The 20,880-nt window shown below is 39.8% G+C and overlaps 1 protein-coding gene across 4 annotated transcripts in view; it reads left to right on the top strand.

Moving 5' to 3' along the window:
* Window positions 1-20,880, top strand: part of cadm1b (cell adhesion molecule 1b) — an 802,412-nt gene that overhangs the window by 510,587 nt on the left and 270,945 nt on the right. For all 4 annotated transcript variants that reach the window (XM_061973184.1, XM_061973183.1, XM_061973185.1 and 1 more), the window contains one exon: window positions 1,955-2,101. In XM_061973184.1, the coding sequence (XP_061829168.1) occupies window positions 1,955-2,101 (147 nt within the window). The remainder of the gene's footprint in view (window positions 1-1,954; window positions 2,102-20,880) is intronic.

Consider the following 20,880-nt stretch of genomic DNA (forward strand, 5'->3'; position numbering starts at 1 on the left):
AATGTGCAAATGTGCAATCACAAAAATAGTAACACTCAAATTAGTGCAGAGCAATAGCAACATCAATAACTCAACGTTGCTCGAACGTTAATGTCACACAACACACAAAATAAACATTTAAAGCTCACTTTCTGAAATTATTCCTCATCCATAAATCCCTCGAATTCTTCTTCAGTGTCTGAATTAACAAGTTGGGCGAATACGGCATCCAAAATGGCCGGCTCCGTCTCGTCGAAGTCATCAGAGTCAGTGTCGCTGTTGTTGTCCAGCAGTTCCGTGAATCCTGCCTTCCGGAAAGCTCGGACCACAGTTGAGACCGATATATCCGCCCAGGCATTTACAATCCACTGGCAGATGTTGGCGTATGTCGTCCGGCGCTGTCTCCCTGTCTTAGTGGCGCAGGTCATCTTGTTGCTTCCTCTACCTACGCACCATTTATGTTCAATTCTCTTGCTGCTGCTCTATTTCCGTGTTCTACTGCGTGACTTATTGCCTTGAGTTTGAATTCTGCGTTGTACGCGTGTCTCTTAATAAGAGCCATTTTGTGGTCTTTACAGATGTAAACACACAAATGAAATGAAACGTAATATCCGCGCGCTTCTTCTTCTACGGGGGCGGGTGCTTACCTTGGCGGTTGCTTACCGTAGAAGAAGAAGCGCTTCCTCTTCTACGGGGAAAAAAGATGGCGGCTGTTTACCGTAGTTGCGAGACCTAAACTTTATGAAAATGAATCTTAATATTAATCCATATATAAAGCGCACCGGGTTATAAGCCGCACTGTCAGCTTTTGAGAAAATTTGTGGTTTTTAGGTGCGGCTAATAGTGCGGAAAATACGGTACTAAACAATTCCAATAGATAACATTGGTGTCATTACCTTTTTGTAGCTAAAATCAAAATTTAGCAACGGCATTAGACTTGTGTTTTTTTGTCCCAACGTGGTCTTTTACATCGCTAATTCCTCCGTGTCCGATCGAAAAATCTTGTCTGCACAAGGTGCAATTCGCGTAGTTTTCACCCTTTTTGGAACGGATAATTATTCCCGGATAGGCTTTTGAATATTCTTCACGGAATGACTGCAGTTTTCTTTTCGGTTTAAGACTCGTTTGCGATTTTTCTCCGGCCGATTCCATGATCGTTCGCTGGTTTGGAAACAATGGCCTCGTGCTTGGCAGCGGTGCTATAAATAGCCTCGCGCATGGCATTCGGAATGGCTCGATAGGAAGTTACGGGAAGCAGTGTCGATTGTCATTGTTGTTACGCGATTTCGTGAATAAAACTTTAAAAAAAATTTTTTTTTTTAATTAATGAAAAAACGTATTTTTTATCACTGCAACCGTAACCCGGAATAGGTTGATGAAAACCGTACTAATTACGGGAAAACCGGAGTAGTTGGCAGGTATGTAAAAAGCACAATGAGACTTTAAATGCTCCCTAAATTCCTCGAAGACAACACGCGAGACAAAAGCCGAGGCGTGAGTTACGGCGACAAGGGCCCGGGTCCTGTCGGGAGAACGGCGCTTGTGTGCCGAGAGCTGCTCCTGGATGCCAAGACAGCACGCTGAGCACACATTGGTCACATGGACGGCTCAGATGGAAGGCTCTGATAAAGCTTAGCCCATCACCAGCATCCAGCTCTCCCTCCTCCTCCCCGCCCTGATCTACTACTTTCCTCCTAACACTCCTCCTTTGTCTCCTCGCTCCCCTTTTGTGGGCAGCCCAGCTCGCGGCCCATCTGGCGCTGACTCACGGGGGCCCACGCTCCGGGGGAGAGATCGATAGTGACAAACATGGCTCCTATATTAAACAGATTAGATTGTGGCTGCACAATCTACACGAGGCTGTTTGTGTAGCTTCGCATTGTCGCGCGGTGTTGACGCCGGGCAAATGTTTGGTCGGCTGTAAATGTCCAGACTGTAGCGCTCGTCGCTCATACGGTGTGTTTGTGTGTTCAAGTGGAAGGTCAGAACCTGGCAACCGACAACGTGTCAGTGGTGGAGGGCGAGACGGCCACCATCAGCTGCAGGGTGAAGAATAACGACGAGTCGGTCATCCAGCTGCTCAACCCCAACAGGCAGACCATCTACTTCAGGGACGTCAGACGTAAGTCAAACGGTTTTTTACCAACATCATCTCGAAAGGCCACACTTAAAGGGGACCTGCCTATCATTCACAATCATTCAAATCAAATCAAGCTTTATCTATAAAGCGCTTGTCATACTGTGGAGAATGCATATATGTTTAAGAGTTATTTCTTTATTCATAGTCATGTTTAGAGTAGCTAGTATTTTTCCATGTATACTCTGTATACTAGATTCTCTTTGTCTGCAGATGTCTGTGTAGTGTTTTAGGCATTGGAATGTGAGAGTGATGCATCCCCCTCCTTATCTTATCAGTGTTGCGGAAGGGGAGGCATTATTTTCTGTCTCTTCCCGTTTGAATGTTAGACCATTTCGAGATGCCGGTATGACCGCATTGGTGTGGACTGGTCTCCTAAAGCTTTAGTAAAACTTGATAATATTCCTATTCTGTCTTGATGGTCCTTCTTACTCAGCATATATGTCATCTAAAGAACTTGGGATTGACCAGTGACTGTAATTCCCTGAGAGGGAAGGCTGGTCAGACGCAACAATTCATAGAAGAAATTTAACGCAAAGTGCTTTACAAAGTTAAAAATAATACCCCGGTGAACCAGATCGCCCATTATCACATATGTACACACGGACACAGATACCAAACACACACACACACACGTAATTATAGGGACCAATGGTTGCATTGCTGAGTACAGAGGAGCCATGTGAGTAAACACTATCACATCTGCAGCAGGAGGTCAACAGACCATGGCCACCAGGACCGCTGACACAAAAGGGCCCCCACGAACACGGCCGATAACCCCTGAGGCAGATGGCTCATCTGAGGAGCGTTGGAAAATACAAAATAATTTAACTTGTTGTGGAAGTCGCTTCCTAGCGGTCCCACTGTCAGACACGGCACCGGAGCCAAGCGTGCAGGTTTAACAAGGTTTTTAGTGATAACGTTGTCAACAAAAGTTTTCTCTCCTAGAAGAACGTGACTTTTCCGTCACGCCCGTATCCTCTCTCCCCTCCTGCTCCTGGCCGCTTACTGGTAAAGACAACAGATGATTAGATTAACACGTACCACCTGTGAAATCTAATCACCTGCCAGCTGTGTCTCGCCGTCAGCACTGCCACGCCCCCGTCTGATGGTGCTCTGTCCTCAGCGCCATGGACAGAGGCGTTGACTTTTGCTCCTGCAGGCAGCGCTGGCTACATCTCCCTCTTGTAAAATAGTAAGAACCATGTGTCGAGATGAAGAATAAAATACAAGTAACACATATGAAGATTAATATTTAAAAAAAATTAAAATGAAAATATATATGTACAGTAAATCAGTGTTTTTCAACCACTGTGCCGCGGCACACTTGTGAGCCGTGAGATACAGTCTGGTGTGCCGTAGTAGATGATCGAATTTTACCTATTTGGGTTAAAAATATTTTTTTGCAAACCAGTAATTATAGTCTGCAAATGATGTGTTGTTTTTGAGTGTCAGTGCTGTCTAGAGCTCGGCAGAGTAACCGTGTAATACTCTTCCATATCAGTAGGTGGCAGCCGTTAGCTAATTGCTTTGTAGATGTCGGAAACAGCGGGAGGCAGCGTGAAGGTAAAAAGGTAACTAATGCTTAAACCAAAAATAAACAAAAGGTGAGTGCCCCTAAGAAAAGGCATTGAAGCTTAGGGAAGGCTATACAGAACGAAACTAAAACTGAACTGGCTACAAAGTAAACAAAAACAGAATGCTGGACGACAGCAAAGACTTACTGTGGAGCAAAGATGGCGTCCACAATGTACAACCGAACATGACATGACAATCAACAATGTCCCCTCAAAGAAGGATAAAAACAAAGTAGATGCGGGAAATATCGCTCAAAAGAAGACATGAAACTGCTACAGGAAAATACCAAAAAAAGAGAAAAAGCCACCAAAATAGGAGCGCAAGACAAGAACTAAAACACTACACACAGGAAAACAGCAAAAAAGTCCAAATAAGTCAGGGCGTGATGTGACAGGTGGTGACAGTACACCTACGCTGCAAAAAGTCAGTGTTCAAAAACAAGAAAAAACTAAACAAAAATTAGGGGTATTTTATTTGAACTAAGCAAAATTATCTGCCAATAGAACAAGAAAATTCGGCTTGTCAAGACTTTCCAAAACAAGTCAAATTAGCTAACCTCAATAAACCCAAAAATACCTTAAAATAAGTATATTCTCACTAATAACAACTGTACTATATGAGTACATATTTTCTATTGTTTCATTGAAAATAAAATAGCAAAGTCAATTTGGCTGTCATCTGTTTTAATTATGAGACACAATTGTGTCAAAGTCCTGAATTTTTTTTCATGCTTGAAATAAGAAATTATTACTTTAAAAAAAGTAGTTTTATACTTGTGAGTGTTGATGACACAACAGTTGATATTCTAGTTTCAAGCATTTTTCACTCAATATAGGTCATAACATCTCAGCAACAAGCTGTAATATCTTACTGACATCATTTAGGACCAAAACACTTAAAACAAGTAAAACACTCTAACATAAAATCTGCTTAGTGAGAAGAATGATCTTATCAGACAGAAAATAAGCAAATATCACCCTTATTTGAGATATTTAATCTTACTTAGATTTCAGTTTTTGCAGTGTACTTTGAGACAAGAGCTATAGTGATGCATGCTTGGTTATGGCTTAAAGTCATATCCAACAATTGCGGCAACGACTTTTTACTGTCAACTGAGTTTAATTTTTAGTGACTTCTGCTGGTGGTGTGCCTCCGCATTTTTTCAACGCAAAAAATGTGCCTTGACTCAAAAAAGGTTGAAAAACACTGATCTAAAGAACTTGGGATTGACCAGTGACTGTAATTCCCTGAGAGGGAAGGCTGGTCAGACGCAACAATTCATAGAAGAAATTTAACGCAAAGTGCTTTACAAAGTTAAAAACAATACCCCGGTGACCCAGATCGCCCATTATCCCATACGTACACACGGACACAGATACCAAACACACACATACCAATGATTGCATGGCTGAGTACAGAGGAGCCATGTGAGTAAACACTATCACATCTGCACCAGACGGTCATCAGACCATAGCCACCAGGACCGCTGACACAAAAGCGCCCCCACAAGCACGGCCGATAACCCCTGAGGGAGATGACTCATCTGAGGAACGTTGGAAAATAAAAAAATAATTAAACTTGTAAAATAGTAAGAACCATGAGTAGAGATGAAGAATAAAATACAAGTAACACATATGAAGATTAATATAAAAAACAATACAGTAAATCAGTGTTTTTCAACCTGTGCCGTGAGATACCGTCTGGTGTGCCATGGGAGATTATCTAATTTCACCTATTTGGGTTAGAAATATTTTTTTGGAAACCAGTAATTATAGTCTGCAAATGATGTGTTGTTGTTGAGTGTCGGTGCTGTCGAGAGCTCGGTGGAGTAACCGTGTAATACTCTTCCATATCAGTAGGTGGCAGCAGGTAGCTAATTGCTTTGTAGATGTCGGGAACATGGTTTGTGGTGATGACTATATGCGGGAGGCAGTGTGCAGGTAAAAAGGTGTCTAACGCTTAAACCAAAAATAAACAAAAGGTATCTAATATATACTTACAGCATGTACCGTATTTTCCGGACCATAGGGCACACCGGATTTTAAGGCGCACTGACGATGAATGGTCTATTTTCAATCTTTTTTCATATATAAGGCGCACCGGATTATAAGGCTCATTAAAGGAGTCATTATTATTATTTTCTAAATGTACAAACCCCGTTTCCATATGAGTTGGGAAATTGTGTTAGATGTAAATTTAAACGGAATCCAATGATTTGCAAATCATTTTCAACCCATATTCAGTTGAATATGCTACAAAGACAACATATTTGATGTTCAAACTGATTACCTTTTTTTTTTTTTTTGCAAATAATCATTAACTTTAGAATTTGATGCCAGCAACACGTGACAAAGAAGTTGGGAAAGGTGGCAATAAATACTGATAAAGTTGAGGAATGCTCATCAAACACTTATTTGGAACATCCCACTGGTGTGCAGGCTAATTGGGAACAGGTGGGTGCCATGATTGTGTATAAAAACAGCTTCCCAAAAAATGCTCAGTCTTTCCTGGGTACTTTCCTGGCCCGCCTGCAGTCCAGACCTGTCTCCCATCGAAAATGTGTGGCGCATTATGAAGCCTAAATTACGACAGCGGAGACCCCGGGACTGTTGAACGACTGAAGCTCTACATAAAACAAGAATGGGAAAGAATTCCACTTTCAAAGCTTCAACAATTAGTTTCCTCAGTTTATTGAGTGTTGTTAAAAGAAAAGGTGATGTAACACAGTGGTGAACATGCCCTTTCCCAACAACTTTGGCACGTGTTGCAGCCATGAAATTCTATGTTAATTATTATTTGCAAAAAAAAATTAAAAAATTATGAGTTTGAACAACAAATATCTTGTCTTTGTGCAAGGACAGGAGTGGAAGAAGTGTCAAAAGATGGCGCTAACTGTTTTGATAACAATCACACTTTACTTCAATCAATAACGGAGCAGCATCTCCTCATCCGGAAACAACAACAATGTGTCCCGTGAAAAACCGTCCGACCGGAACTCTCTAATAACTAAAGTTCCTTGGGTGAATAATGTAAACTCACTACACCGGTATGTTTTAGTGCTTTCATGGTGAGTTTACTGACAGATATAAGTAAGAACTTTACACTACTTTATATTAGAAATGGCAACACCTGAGGATGAATGTCCCATAACAAGAAGATAGAGAAAAAGGTGAAGCTTATCGACTACGGTGTCGGCACAGACTACAAAGGCGGACACACGCACATTTTCAGGACTTATGCAGATCCCAAATACAGATCAGCAAGTACCGGAAGGTAAGAAAAGTTCCTTTTGCATAAACGCCAGATAATATGTCTTACCTTATACACACACCATAATAATACTCTTATGTTTATGCGCCGACAATCCATCAAGCGGTGTGGCTTTATAGCTTACCCAAGTCGTACGAAAACATATTGATAGATTTTTGAGCGCCGTGTGTAGTGTTCTATATTTTCAATGGAGCATATAAAATGTGGGTGTTGTTTACTTGAGCCATATTGCCCCATAGTGCCATCTACACGTATCTCTTATGTTTGACTGCCATCTACTGGTCACACTTATCATTACACCGTGTACCAAATGAATTTCTGTTTCCTCGTGACAGAAAATAATTGAATACTCTAAAATAATAATTTGAAGTATACTGTCCCTTGTGGGGATATAGTGCACTTAAAATGTGAGGGGTGTACCTGTGAGACACACTATGTGTAAAAGTGATCATTATATATTGAAATAAAGCCCTGCATGTTAGCAGCACAGGGCTCAGAATTGTTGAAGAAAAGAATGAAGTGGCTGCCGTAGTCAACTTTAGTCCTAATGGCTCATTAGTCAAAGCCGATGCCTCCTCATTACCTTTTAAAGAAAGGCCACATGGTCTCTTAAGCAATTAATCTGGCATATTTCTACTCCTATAAATACATTATTTGTCTATAATGGTTCCTGTAAAAAAAGGTGGCCACTTTTGGCTTTGTAATCTGTGCTCTTACTACTTAATGTTGTTTAATTTTATAGAGTGAATCGCAAAAAGAGAACATGTTTTATTTTTCAAAGAACTATTAACATTTTCTACGAAATTGCCATTAGTAAAAAATATATATATATATAATAAAAAAACAACTAGGGCATACTTGCCAACCCTCCCGGATTTTCCCGTTTGAATGTTAGCGCCTCTCCCGAAAACCTCCCGGGACAAATTTTCTCCCGAAAATCTCCCGATTTAAATTTCCCACAATATAAACAGCGTACCTGCCCAATCATGTTATAACTGTAGAATGATGGAGGGCGAGTTCTTGGTTTCTTATGTGGGTTTATTGTTAGGCAGTTTCATTAACGTTCTCCCAGCGCGGTAACAACAGCAGTCACGTTTTCGTCTACCGTAAAGCAGTTCGTCTGCCGTAAACAGCAATGTTGTGACACTCTTAAACAGGACAATGCTGCCATCTAGTGCATTTGATGAAAGCACTTCTGTGCGTGCCACACAGCAATGCATCATCAGAGAGGGTGTTCAGCATGGTTAGAAAAATAGTGACAGAGAATAGAACAAGGATGGACAATTCAACCCTTAACTCAACAATGAGTAGATGAGTGTTATGTGTGTGTATATGTGTAAATAAATGAACACTGAAATTCAAGTATTTATTTTATATATGTATATATATATATATATATATATATATATATATATATATATATAAATATATATATATATATATATATATATATATAATAAAATATATATTTATAGCTAGAATTCACTGAAAGTCAAGTATTTCTTGTATATATATATATATATATATATATATACAAGAAATACTAAGTCAAGTATTTCATATATATATATATATATATATATATATATGTATATATATATATATATATATATATATATATATATATATATATATATAAATCAAATCAAATCAACTTTATTTATAAAGCACATTTAAAATTTACCACAGGGGTAGCCAAAGATATATATATATATATATATATATATATATATATATATATATATATATATATATATATATGAAATATTTGACTTGGTGAATTCTAGCTGTAAATATACTCCCCCCCCCCCCCCCCCCCCCCCCCCAACCACGCCCTCCTCATGCTCTTCCTGAGAGAGCATGAGGAGGTTGAGGTGGGCGGGGTTAGGGGAGGGGGCCGGGTTTTAGGGGGTAGCGGGGGGTGTATATTGTAGCGTCCCGGAAGAGTTAGTGCTGCAAGGGGTTCTGGGTATTTGTTCTGTTGTGTTTATGTTGTGTTACGGTGCGGATGTTCTCCCGAAATGTGTTTGTCATTCTTGTTTGGTGTGGGTTCACAGTGTGGCGCATATTTGTGACAGTGTTAAACTTGCTTATACGACCACCCTCAGTGTGACCTGTATGGCTGTTGACCAAGAATGCATTGCATTCACTTGTGTGTGTGAAAAGCCGTAGATATTACGTTTTAAAAAGTCATACATTTTACTTTTTGAAACCTATACCGATAATTTCCGATATTACATTTTAAAGCATTTATCGGCTGATAATTTTGGCAGTCCGAAGATATCGGACATGTCTAGTGACAACCTGTGATTAATCATGATTAATCCAAATTTAAAATTGTGATTAAACATATATAATCTAAATTTAAAACAGTGATTAATCATAATTAATCCAAATAGAAAAATTGTGATTAATCAGATTTTTTTTTTTTTAAAGAATCATTTGATTGCGCTAATTATTACATAATTGCCTATGCAATTATTACATTTATTTGATACTAATTGATGGATAGCTTGCTTTGAAATCATTAACCATGCAAATTCAGTATTTATTTATTAATTATTATTTTTTAATAGATGTTTATAAAATGTTTATTGCATGATCAGATAATTTTAAAGTCAAAATACATGCAATTGCACACAGTAGGCCGACATGCAATGTTTATGTCAAAATACAAATACATTTACCGTATTTTTCGGACTATAAGGCGCACCTAAAATCCTTTAATTTTCTCAAAACTCGACAGTGCGCCTTATAACCCGGTGCGCCTAATGTACGGAATAATTCTGGTTGTGCTTACTGACCTTGAAGCAATTTTATTTGGTACATGGTGTAATGATAAGTGTGAACAGTAGATGGCAGTCACAAATAAGAGATACGTGTCTGCAATATGACTCAAGTAAACAACACCAACATTTTTTATGTTCCATTGAAAATATAGAACATTACACACAGCGCTCAAAAATCTGTCAACATATTTTTAGTAGGACTTTGGTAAGCTATGAAGCCACACCGCTTGATGGATTGTACTGTGCTTCAACATAGGAGTATTATTATGGGGTGTGTATAAGGTAAGACATTATCTGTGACGACCGGGTTGAATGGTGATACAGGGGTTCGTTCTCCCAGGATGCAGACGGACTTCGGACGAAGCGTGCAGGTATGAAATGATTTATTTTGGAAAATAAATCAAACGGAAACAAACAAAAACGTGCTTATAGCACGGAAGGCAAAAACCAAAGGGGCTAGCGTGGGATCTAGCAAGCAAAAGAGCCTAGCGTGGAAGCTAGCAGGAATCAAAACTGTCGTCGACTGTTGCATAAAGCAAATAAGGAAGCCAAACTGACTGACCGGAAAAAGCTGGATTGAATAGTGCTCTGATTAGTGCTCGGGAAACAGGTGAGCGTCCCGAACACCAATCAGAGACAGGTGAAGACAATAAGCACCCATGGAAACAGAAAACAAACCCAGGGGTGCACAAAAACAGGAACTAAGGGAGTCCAGAAACCAAACAGAACATGATCCGAGCAGCGGATCATAACATTATCTGGCGTTTTGTTTTGCATTTGGGATCTGCATAAGTCCTGAAAATGTGCGAGCATCTGCAATTGTAGTCCGTGCAGACACTGTAGTCGATAAGCTTTTTCTTTGTTTACATCTTCTTGTTATGGGACATTCATCCTCCGCTGTTGCCATTTCTAATACAAAGTAGTATAAAGTTCTTACTTATATCTGTCAGTAAACTCGCCATGAAAGCACTAAAACATACCGGTGTAGTGAGTTCACATTATTCACCCAAGGAACTTTAGTTATTAGAGAGTTCCGGTCGGACGGGACACATTTCCGGCGTTGTTGTTGCACGAGTGAGCCACGGATGAGGAGATGCTGCTCCGTTATTGATTGAAGTAAAGTCTGAATGTCATTAAAACAGTTAGCGCCATCTTTTGACACTTCTTCCACCCCCGTCCTTGCACGCTACACCGCTACAACAAAGATGACGGGGAGAAGGTGAGCCACGTAAATAAGACTGCCCACGAAACGGTGCATCCTGAAGAGACTGTCAGAAAGGGACTTGAAGATGATGTGTAAAACATCATCTCTGCAACATTTTGACCAAAGAACCACCATCACATGTTATGTAGACCACAAGGAAGTCTTTTACATTTAGAAAAAATAATAATAATATGACTCATTTTATGAGCCCTATAATCCGGTGTGCCTTTTGTATGAAAATAGACCTGACTAGACCCGCTCATCGACAGTGCGCCTTATAGTCCGGTGCGCCCTATGGTCTGGAAAATACGGTATTTATTTCTTTTACTTTTTTAAAAGATGTTAATATAAAGTTTATTGCATGATCAGATAATAGTAAAGTCAAGATACATACAATTGCACACAGTAGGCCTACATGCAATGTTTATGTTAAAATAGAAATACATTTATTAAAAAAAATGAGGTGCTTTCCTGACTAACATTATTTCTAGGGTTTGGTTGGGCCACATACAATAATGTGGCTGGCCAAATCTGGCCCCCGGGCCTTGAGTTTAACACCGGTGCTGTAACAAATACATGCTGTGCTATGGTAGTAAAATGTACTAAAATATAGAATTAGAAAAACCTACCAATTTAAACGGTCCGGTATAGCTCAGGTTGGTAGAGTATCAGGTTCAAACACTGATGACATCTATTAAACAAGACAAGAAGCAAGGGATCAAACAGAAACAGAATTAAATTTGGCTCAATGAGGAGAAACGTATATTCCTATATTCCTGTACCCTTGCACAGTGTTCCACTCTCTGACGTAAGATTGTACGCCTCCTCTTTTATTTGGACTTTCCCTCATTACATGGCAACAGCTGTTTTTAAGGGATGGGGGTCGTAAACAGCCATCGCCTTTGATTAAAAACAGTTGAAAGAAAAGGTCGTAAACAGTTGAAAGAAAGAGGTCACCTGGAGGGGAGTCTGGTCCTGCTTCCTCTCCGCTTTGTAGTTCTCGGGGTCAAGACAACATCTTTCTGTGGATTACAATACATCAAAGAAACAGAACACCTTCATGTTGCTTCCCATCCTACACAGTGGAGTTTTACAAGCCTTCTTGTATATACAGCTTTTGTCTGCTCGCCGACAACTCATTGAAACACAAAGTTTTGTGATAACTTAGATGCAATTAGTCTGACATAGAGTGGCCGTGCCAGCAACTTGAGGGTTCCGGGTTCGATCCCCGCTTCCGCCATCCTAGTCACTGCCGTCGTGTCCTTAGGCAAGACGCTTTACCCACCTGCTCCCAGTGCCACCCACACTGGTTTAAATGTAACTTAGATATTGGGTTTCACTATGTAAAGCGCTTTGAGTTACTAGAGAAAAGCGCTATATAAATATAATTCACTTCACTTCACTTATGTCAAAATAGAAATACATTTGTTAAAAAAAAAAGAGATGTTTTCCTGACTAACATTATTTCTAGTATCTGCTGTAACAAAGACATGTTGTGCTATGGTAGTAAAATGTAGTAAAATATAGAATTAAAAAAACCTACATTTTTAAACGGGCTAGTATAGCTCGGTTGGTAGAGTGTCAGGTTCAAACACTGATGACATCTATTAGACAAGAAGCAAGGGATCAAACACAGACATAATTAAATTTGGCTCAATGAGGAGAAACGCATACTCCTGTACCCTTGTACAGTGTTCCACTCTCTGACGTAAGATTGTACGCCTCCTCTTTTATTTGGACTTTCCCTGATTACATGGCAACAGCTGTGTCTAAGGGAGGGGGGTCGTAAACAGCCATCGCCTTTGATTAAAACAGTTGAAAGAAAGAGGTTGCCTGGAGGGGAGTCTGGTCCTGCTTCCTCTCCGCTTTGTAGTTCTCGGGTCAAGACAAAATCTGTATGTGGATTACAATACATCAAAGAAACAGAACACCTTCATGTTGCTTCCCATCCTACACAGTGGAGTTTTACAAGCCTTCTTCTTGGTAGGATGAAAGACAGCTTTTGTCTGCTCGCCGAGATCTCATTGAAACACAAAGTTTTGTGATAACTTAGATGCAATTAGTCTGACATAGAGTGGCCGTGCCAGCAACTTGAGGGTTCCGGGTTCGATCCCCGCTTCCGCCATCCTAGTCACTGCTGTCGTGTCCTTGGGCAAGACGCTTTACCCACCTGCTCCCAGTGCCACCCACACTGGTTTAAATGTAACTTAGATATTGGGTTTCACTATGTAAAACGCTTTGAGTCACTAGAGAAAAGCGCTATATAAATATAATTCACTTCACTTCACTTATGTCAAAATAGAAATACATTTGTTAAAAAAAAAGAGATGCTTTCCTGACTGACATTATTTCTAGTATCTGCTGTAACAAAGACATGTTGTGCTATGGTAGTAAAATGTACTAAAATATAGAATTTTAAAAAACTACATTTTTAAACGGGCTAGTATAGCTCGGTTGGTAGAGTGTCAGGTTCAAACACTGATGACATCTATTAGACAAGAAGCAAGGGATCAAACAGAGACAGAATTAATTTTGGCTCAATGAGGAGAAACGCATACTCTTGTACCCTTGCACAGTGTTCCACTCTCTGACGTAAGATTGTACACCTCCTCTTTTATTTGGACTTTCTCTGATTACATGGCAACAGCTGTTTCTAAGGGAGGGGGGTCGTAAACAGCCATCGCCTTTGATTAAAACAGTTGAAAGAAAGAGGTCGCCTGGAGGGGAGTCTGGTCCTGCTTCCTCTCCGCTTTGTAGTTCTCGGGTCAAGACAACATCTTTCTGTGGATTACAATACATCAAAGAAACAGAACACCTTCATGTTGCTTCCCATCCTACACAGTGGAGTTTTACAAGCCTTCTTCTTGGTAGGATGAAAGACAGCTTTTGTCTGCTCGCCGAGATCTCATTGAAACACAAAGTTTTGTGATAACTTAGATGCAATTAGTCTGACATAGAGTGGCCGTGCCAGCAACTTGAGGGTTCCGGGTTCGATCCCCGCTTCCGCCATCCTAGTCACTGCTGTCGTGTCCTTGGGCAAGACGCTTTACCCACCTGCTCCCAGTGCCACCCACACTGGTTTAAATGTGACTTAGATATTGGGTTTCACTATGTAAAGCGCTTTGAGTCACTAGAGAAAAGCGCTATATAAATATAATTCACTTCACTTCACTTATGTCAAAATAGAAATACATTTGTTAAAAAAAAAAAAGAGATGTTTTCCTGACTAACATTATTTCTAGTATCTGCTGTAACAAAGACATGTTGTGCTATGGTAGTAAAATGTAGTAAAATATAGAAATAAAAAAAAATACATTTTTAAACAGTAGCAAACCAAGATATATTTATATATATAAACAAAGTTATTGCAAGATATACTTTTTTAATTGCAGCATGTCTGCCATGTTGAAGGCTTGTGTCGCAGCAGGACGTGTCACCGCGGGGGGGTTGTGCATGTAAACAAAGCTCATGCAGTGAATTAGTCCAGTTTGAGCATATTATTTTTGTACTGCTTTGACATTCTTAAAAGAACACAACTTTCAAGCCTAACTCTGAAAGTAGATTATATAGTTTGTGTTTCTGTGGCTTTTTTCCTCAGCGACTGATTTTATATCTGACTTCATGCCAACTTTGGCCTCCCATTGCTCGACATGTCGTAGTAAACAAACCTGATGTTCCATATTCCTCTCGACTAGGGCTGGGCGACATATCGAGCTTGTAAGGTACATCGATATATTTTTAAACAAGATATGAATTAAGAAAATATCGTAATATCGATATAGTTCCTTTCATGTTAAAATGACCAAACGGCGCTTATTTGTTGTGTTCCGTTGTGGATCTAACATAATAGTGAGTGTCCAGTCCATAGTGGATCTAACATAATAGTGGGAGAGTCCAGTCCATAGTGGATCTAACATAATAGTGAGAGTCCAGTCCATAGTGGATCTAACATAATAGTGTGAGAGTCCAGTCCATAGTGGATCTAACACAATAGTGTGAGAGTCCAGTCCATAGTGGATCTAACATAATAGTGTGAGAGTCCAGTCCATAGTGGATCTAACATAATATTATGAGAGTCCAGTCCATAGTGGATCTAACATAATAGTGAGAGTCCAGTCCATAGTGGATCTAACATAATAGTGTGAGAGTCCAGTCCATAGTGGATCTAACATAATAGTGTGAGAGTCCAGTCCATAGTGGATCGAACATAATAGTGAGAGTCCAGTCCATAGTGGATCGAACATAATAGTGTGAGAGCCCAGTCCATAGTGGATCTAACATAATAGTGTGAGAGTCCAGTCCATAGTGGATCTAACATAATAGTGAGAGTCCAGTCCATAGTGGATCTAACATAATAGTGTGAGAGTCCAGTCCATAGTGGATCTAACATAATAGTGAGAGTCCAGTCCATAGTGGATCTAACATAATAGTGTGAGTTCAGTCCATAGTGGATCTAACATAATAGTGTGAGAGTCCAGTCCATAGTGGATCTAACATAATATTGTGAGAGTCCAGTCCATAGTGGTTCTAACATAATAGTGTGAGAGTCCAGTCCATAGTGGATCTAACATAATAGTGAGAGTCCAGTCCATAGTGGATCTAACATAATAGTGTGAGAGTCCAGTCCATAGTGGATCTAACATAATAGTGTGAGAGTCCAGTCCATAGTGGATCGAACATAATAGTGAGAGTCCAGTCCATAGTGGATCGAACATAATAGTGTGAGAGTCCAGTCCATAGTGGATCTAACATAATAGTGTGAGAGTCCAGTCCATAGTGGATCTAACATAATAGTGAGAGTCCAGTCCATAGTGGATCTAACATAATAGTGTGAGAGTCCAGTCCATAGTGGATCTAACATAATAGTGAGAGTCCAGTCCATAGTGGATCTAACATAATAGTGTGAGTTCAGTCCATAGTGGATCTAACATAATAGTGTGAGAGTCCAGTCCATAGTGGATCTAACATAATATTGTGAGAGTCCAGTCCATAGTGGTTCTAACATAATAGTGTGAGAGTCCAGTCCATAGTGGATCTAACATAATAGTGTGAGAGTCCAGTCCATAGTGGATCTAACATAATAGTGAGAGTCCAGTCCATAGTGGATCTAACATAATAGTGAGAGAGTCCAGTCCATAGTGGATCTAGCATAATACTGAGAGTCCAGTCCGTAGTAGATCTAACATAATAGTGAGAGTCCAGTCCATAGTGGATCTAACATAATAGTGTGAGAGTCCAGTCCATAGTGGATCTAACATAATAGTGTGAGAGTCCAGTCCATAGTGGATCTAACATAATAGTGTGAGTCCAGTCCATAGTGGATCCAACATAATAGTGTGAGAGTCCAGTCCATAGTGGATCTAACATAATAGTCAGAGTCCAGTCCATAGTGGATCTAACATAATAGTGTGAGAGTCCAGTCCATCGTGGATCTAACATAATAGTGTGAGAGTCCAGTCCATAGTGGATCTAACATAATAGTGAGAGTCCAGTCCATAGTGGATCTAACATAATAGTGAGAGTCCAGTCCATCGTGGATCTAACATAATAGTGTGAGAGTCCAGTCCATAGTCGATCTAACATAATAGTGAGAGTCCAGTCCATAGTGGATCTAACATAATAGTGAGAGTCCAGTCCATAGTGGATCTAACATAATAGTGTGAGAGTCCAGTCCATAGTGGATCTAACATAATAGTGAGAGTCCAGTCCATAGTGGATCTAACATAATAGTGAGAGTCCAGTCCATAGTGGATCTAACATAATAGTGAGAGTCCAGTCCATAGTGGATCTAACATAATAGTGAGAGTCCAGTCCATAGTGGATCTAACATAATAGTGAGAGTCCAGTCCATAGTGGATCTAACATAATAGTGAGAGTCCAGTCCATAGTGGATCTAACATAATAGTGTGAGAATCCAGTCCATAGTGGACCTAACATAATAGTGTGAGAGTCCAGTCCATAGTGGATCTAATATAATAGTGTGAGAGTCCAGTCCATAGTGGATCTAACATAATAGTGAGAGTCCAGTCCATACTGGATCTAGCATAATAGTGTGAGAGTCCAGTCCATAGTGGATCTAACCTAATAGTGAGAGTCCAGTCCATAGTGGATCTAACATAATAGTGTGAGAGTCCAGTCCATAGTGGATCGAACATAATAGTGTGAAAGTCCAGTCCATAGTGGATCTAACATAATAGTGAGAGTCCAGTCCATAGTGGATCTGACATAATAGTGTGAGAGTCCAGTCCATAGTGGATCTAATTTAATAGTGTGAGTCCAGTCCATAGTGGATCTAACATAATAGTGAGAGAGTCCAGTCCAAAGTGGATCTAACATAATAGTGAGAGAGTCCAGTCCATAGTGGATCTAACATAATAGTGAGAGAGTCCAGTCCATAGTGGATCTAGCATAATAGTGATAGTCCAGTCCGTAGTAGATCCAACATAATAGTGTGAGAGTCCAGTCCATAGTGGATCTAACATAATATTGTGAGAGTCCAGTCCATAGTGGATCTAGCATAATAGTGTGAGAGTCTAGTCCATAGTGGATGTAGCGTAATAGTGTGAGAGTCCAGTCCATAGTGGCTCTAACATAATAGTGAGAGTCCAGTCCATAGTGGATCTAACATAATAGTGAGAGTCCAGTCCATAGTGGATCTAACATAATAGTGAGAGTCCAGTCCATAGTGGATCTAACATAATAGTGAGAGTCCAGTCCATAGTGGATCTAACATAATAGTGAGAGTCCAGTCTATAGTGGGGCCAGCAGGAGACCATCCCGAGCGGAGACAGGTCAGCAGCACAGAGACGTTATGTAATTCTGTGCCACTTAAACAGTTTATTTTCTGTGCTGTTAATACCCATCTTGACTAAGTGGCTTAATAAAAGTGCCACTGACTGTTTACAGTACAGTTGTCATTCACTTCAATTTCAGTGAATATTGCTCAAAAATGTATATTTTTATATGTATATTTTCACAGAAAAATACACTATATTGCCAAAAGTAATTGGCCACCCGTCCAAATGATGAGAATCGGGTGTCCTAATCACTTGGCCCGGTGTATAAAATCAAGCATGGAGACTGTTTCTACAAACATTTGTAAAAGAATGGGCCGCTCTCAGTGATTTCCAGCGTGGAACTGTCATAGGATGCCACCTGTGCAACAAATCCAGTCGTGAAATTTCCTCGCTCCTAAATATTCCAAAGTCAACTGTCGGCTTTATTGTAAGAAATTGGAAGAGTTGGGGAACAACAGCAACTCAGCCACCAAGTGGTAGGCCACGTAACTGACAGAGAGGGGTCAGTGGATGCTGAAGCGCATAGTGCAAAGACTTTCTGCACAGTCAGTTGCTACAGAGCTCCAAACTTCATGTGACTTTCCAATTAGCCCACGTACAGTACGCAGAGAGCTTCATGGAATGTGTTTCCATGGCCGGGCCGCTGCATCTAAGCCATACATCACCAAGTCCGATGCAAAGCGTTGGATGCAGTGGTGTAAAGCACGTCGCCACTGGACTCTAGAGCAGTGGAGACGCCTTCTCTGGACTGATGAGTCACACTTTTCCATCTGGCAATCTGATGGACCAGTCTGGGTTTGGAGGTTGCCAGGAGAACTGTCAGGGTTCAAACACTGATGACATCTATTAAACAGACGAGAAGCAAGGAAACATGCAGAGACAAGAGTTAAATTTGGCTCAATTGAGGAGACACGTTTTTTAGGCAGTACTCTAGTTACAGATCCAAACTACGTTCTAAAAGTCCAGCCCACGTGCTTCCTCTATTTATTTGGGAGGTCCCTGGTTACATCACTGAAGCTGTCGCTGAGGGACGGGGGGTAATTTCGACAGCTCCAGTTAGACACAATATATGATTATGCAAAAATGCAAATGTGCTGACAGTCGTGATATCGCCCTGTCTCACGGCGGTGTTCGGCCTTGGCAGTCAGCAGGCCATTCCTGGACAGACACTGATACGAGACTGGCTTTGCACAGACAAAGAAAAATACCATATCAGCACAATTGATAATAATTACGGCGTGGCGAAGTTGGTTGAGTGGCCGTGCCAGGAGGGTTGCTGGTTACTGGGGTTCAATCCCCACCTTCTAACATCCTAGTCACGTCCGTTGTGTCCTTGGGCAAGACACTTCACCCTTGCTCCTGATGGGTGCTGGTTAGCGCCTTGCATGGCAGCTCCCGCCATCAGTGTGTGAATGTGTGTGTGAATGGGTGAATGTGGAAATACTGTCAAAGCGCTTTGAGTACCTTGAAGGTAGAAAAGCGCTATACAAGTATAACCCATTTATTTATTTATTTAACTATAGCATAAGAGTTGTGTGATAATATATACATAATTATTCTAACATTTCCCTCCTGTTTATCACATAACTTCCCCAGAATCTTCTTATCCCTAGTAACTTCTTCTTGCGATTTTCAGTTAATAGTTCATTTCTTTAGGGCCAAGTTTATGTTCACACTCAGAGTTCAACATCATCATTTCGGACTGCATTGTGCCAAGTGTGAGGAGGAATTATGGTGCGGGGATGTTTTTCAGGAGTTGGGCTTGGCCCCTTAGTTCATACTTGCCAACCCTCCCGGATTTTCCGGGAGACTCCCGAAATTCAGCGCCTCTCCCGAAAACCTCCCGGGACACTTTTTCTCCCGAAAATCTCCCGAAATTCAGGCGGACCTGGAGGCCACGCCCCCTCCAGGTCCGCATGAAGCAATTGTGTTGTAATATATTGAGTTGGAGGCAATAAACAGGCAAGGGGATGAAGTACGTCTCTTTACTGTAGACTTCAGAACAGACTCAGACATTTGACGTCAGGTGCGCATCACCACGTAAATCGTTGGCCAACCAAAAAGTAACCACAGTACGCTATAGCCAACATTCACCAGGAGATGGCAACAGACAAACATAGATCACTCTATTACATTCCAGTCTCTCCATGTTTTCTCGCCATGGTAACATGTGATCCACATGCACTGTGTGCTGTCTCTGTCCCTCTTTATATATATATATATATATATATATATATATATATATATATATATATATATATATATGTATGTGTGGGGGAAAAAAAAATCACAAGACTATTTCATCTCTATATATATATATATATATATATATATATATATATATATATATATATATATATATATATATATATATATATATATATATCAAGAGATATCAGATATATATATAAATATATATATATATATATATATATATATATATATATATATATATATGTGTGTATATATATATATATATATATATATATATATATATATATATATATATATATATATATATATATATATATATATATATATATATATATATATTATGTTAGATCCACTATGGACTGGACTCTCACTATTATGTTAGATCCACTATGGCCTGGACTTTCACACTATTATGTTAGATCCACTATGGACTGGACTATCCCACTATTATGTTAGATCCACTATGGACTGGACTCTCACTATTATGTTAGATCCACTATGGCCTGGACTTTCACACTATTATGTTAGATCCACTATGGATTGGACTCTCACTATTATGTTAGATCCACTATGGACTGGACTCTCACACTATTATGTTCGATCCACCATGGACTGGACTCTCACTGTTATGTTGGATCCACTATGGACTGGACTCTCACTATTATGTTAGATCCACTATGGACTGGACTTTCACACTATTATGTTCGAAATACTTCCCTTTCAGTGAATTCTAGCTATATATATATATATATATATATATATATATATATATATATATATATATATATATATATATATATATATATATATATATATATTTATTTTATCATATATATATATATATTTATTTTACTATATATATACAGTATATATATATATATATGAAATACTTGACTTGGTGAATTCTAGCTG

The sequence above is a fragment of the Nerophis lumbriciformis genome, linkage group LG17 (genome assembly GCF_033978685.3).
Source record: "Nerophis lumbriciformis linkage group LG17, RoL_Nlum_v2.1, whole genome shotgun sequence".
Taxonomy (NCBI): domain Eukaryota; kingdom Metazoa; phylum Chordata; class Actinopteri; order Syngnathiformes; family Syngnathidae; genus Nerophis; species Nerophis lumbriciformis.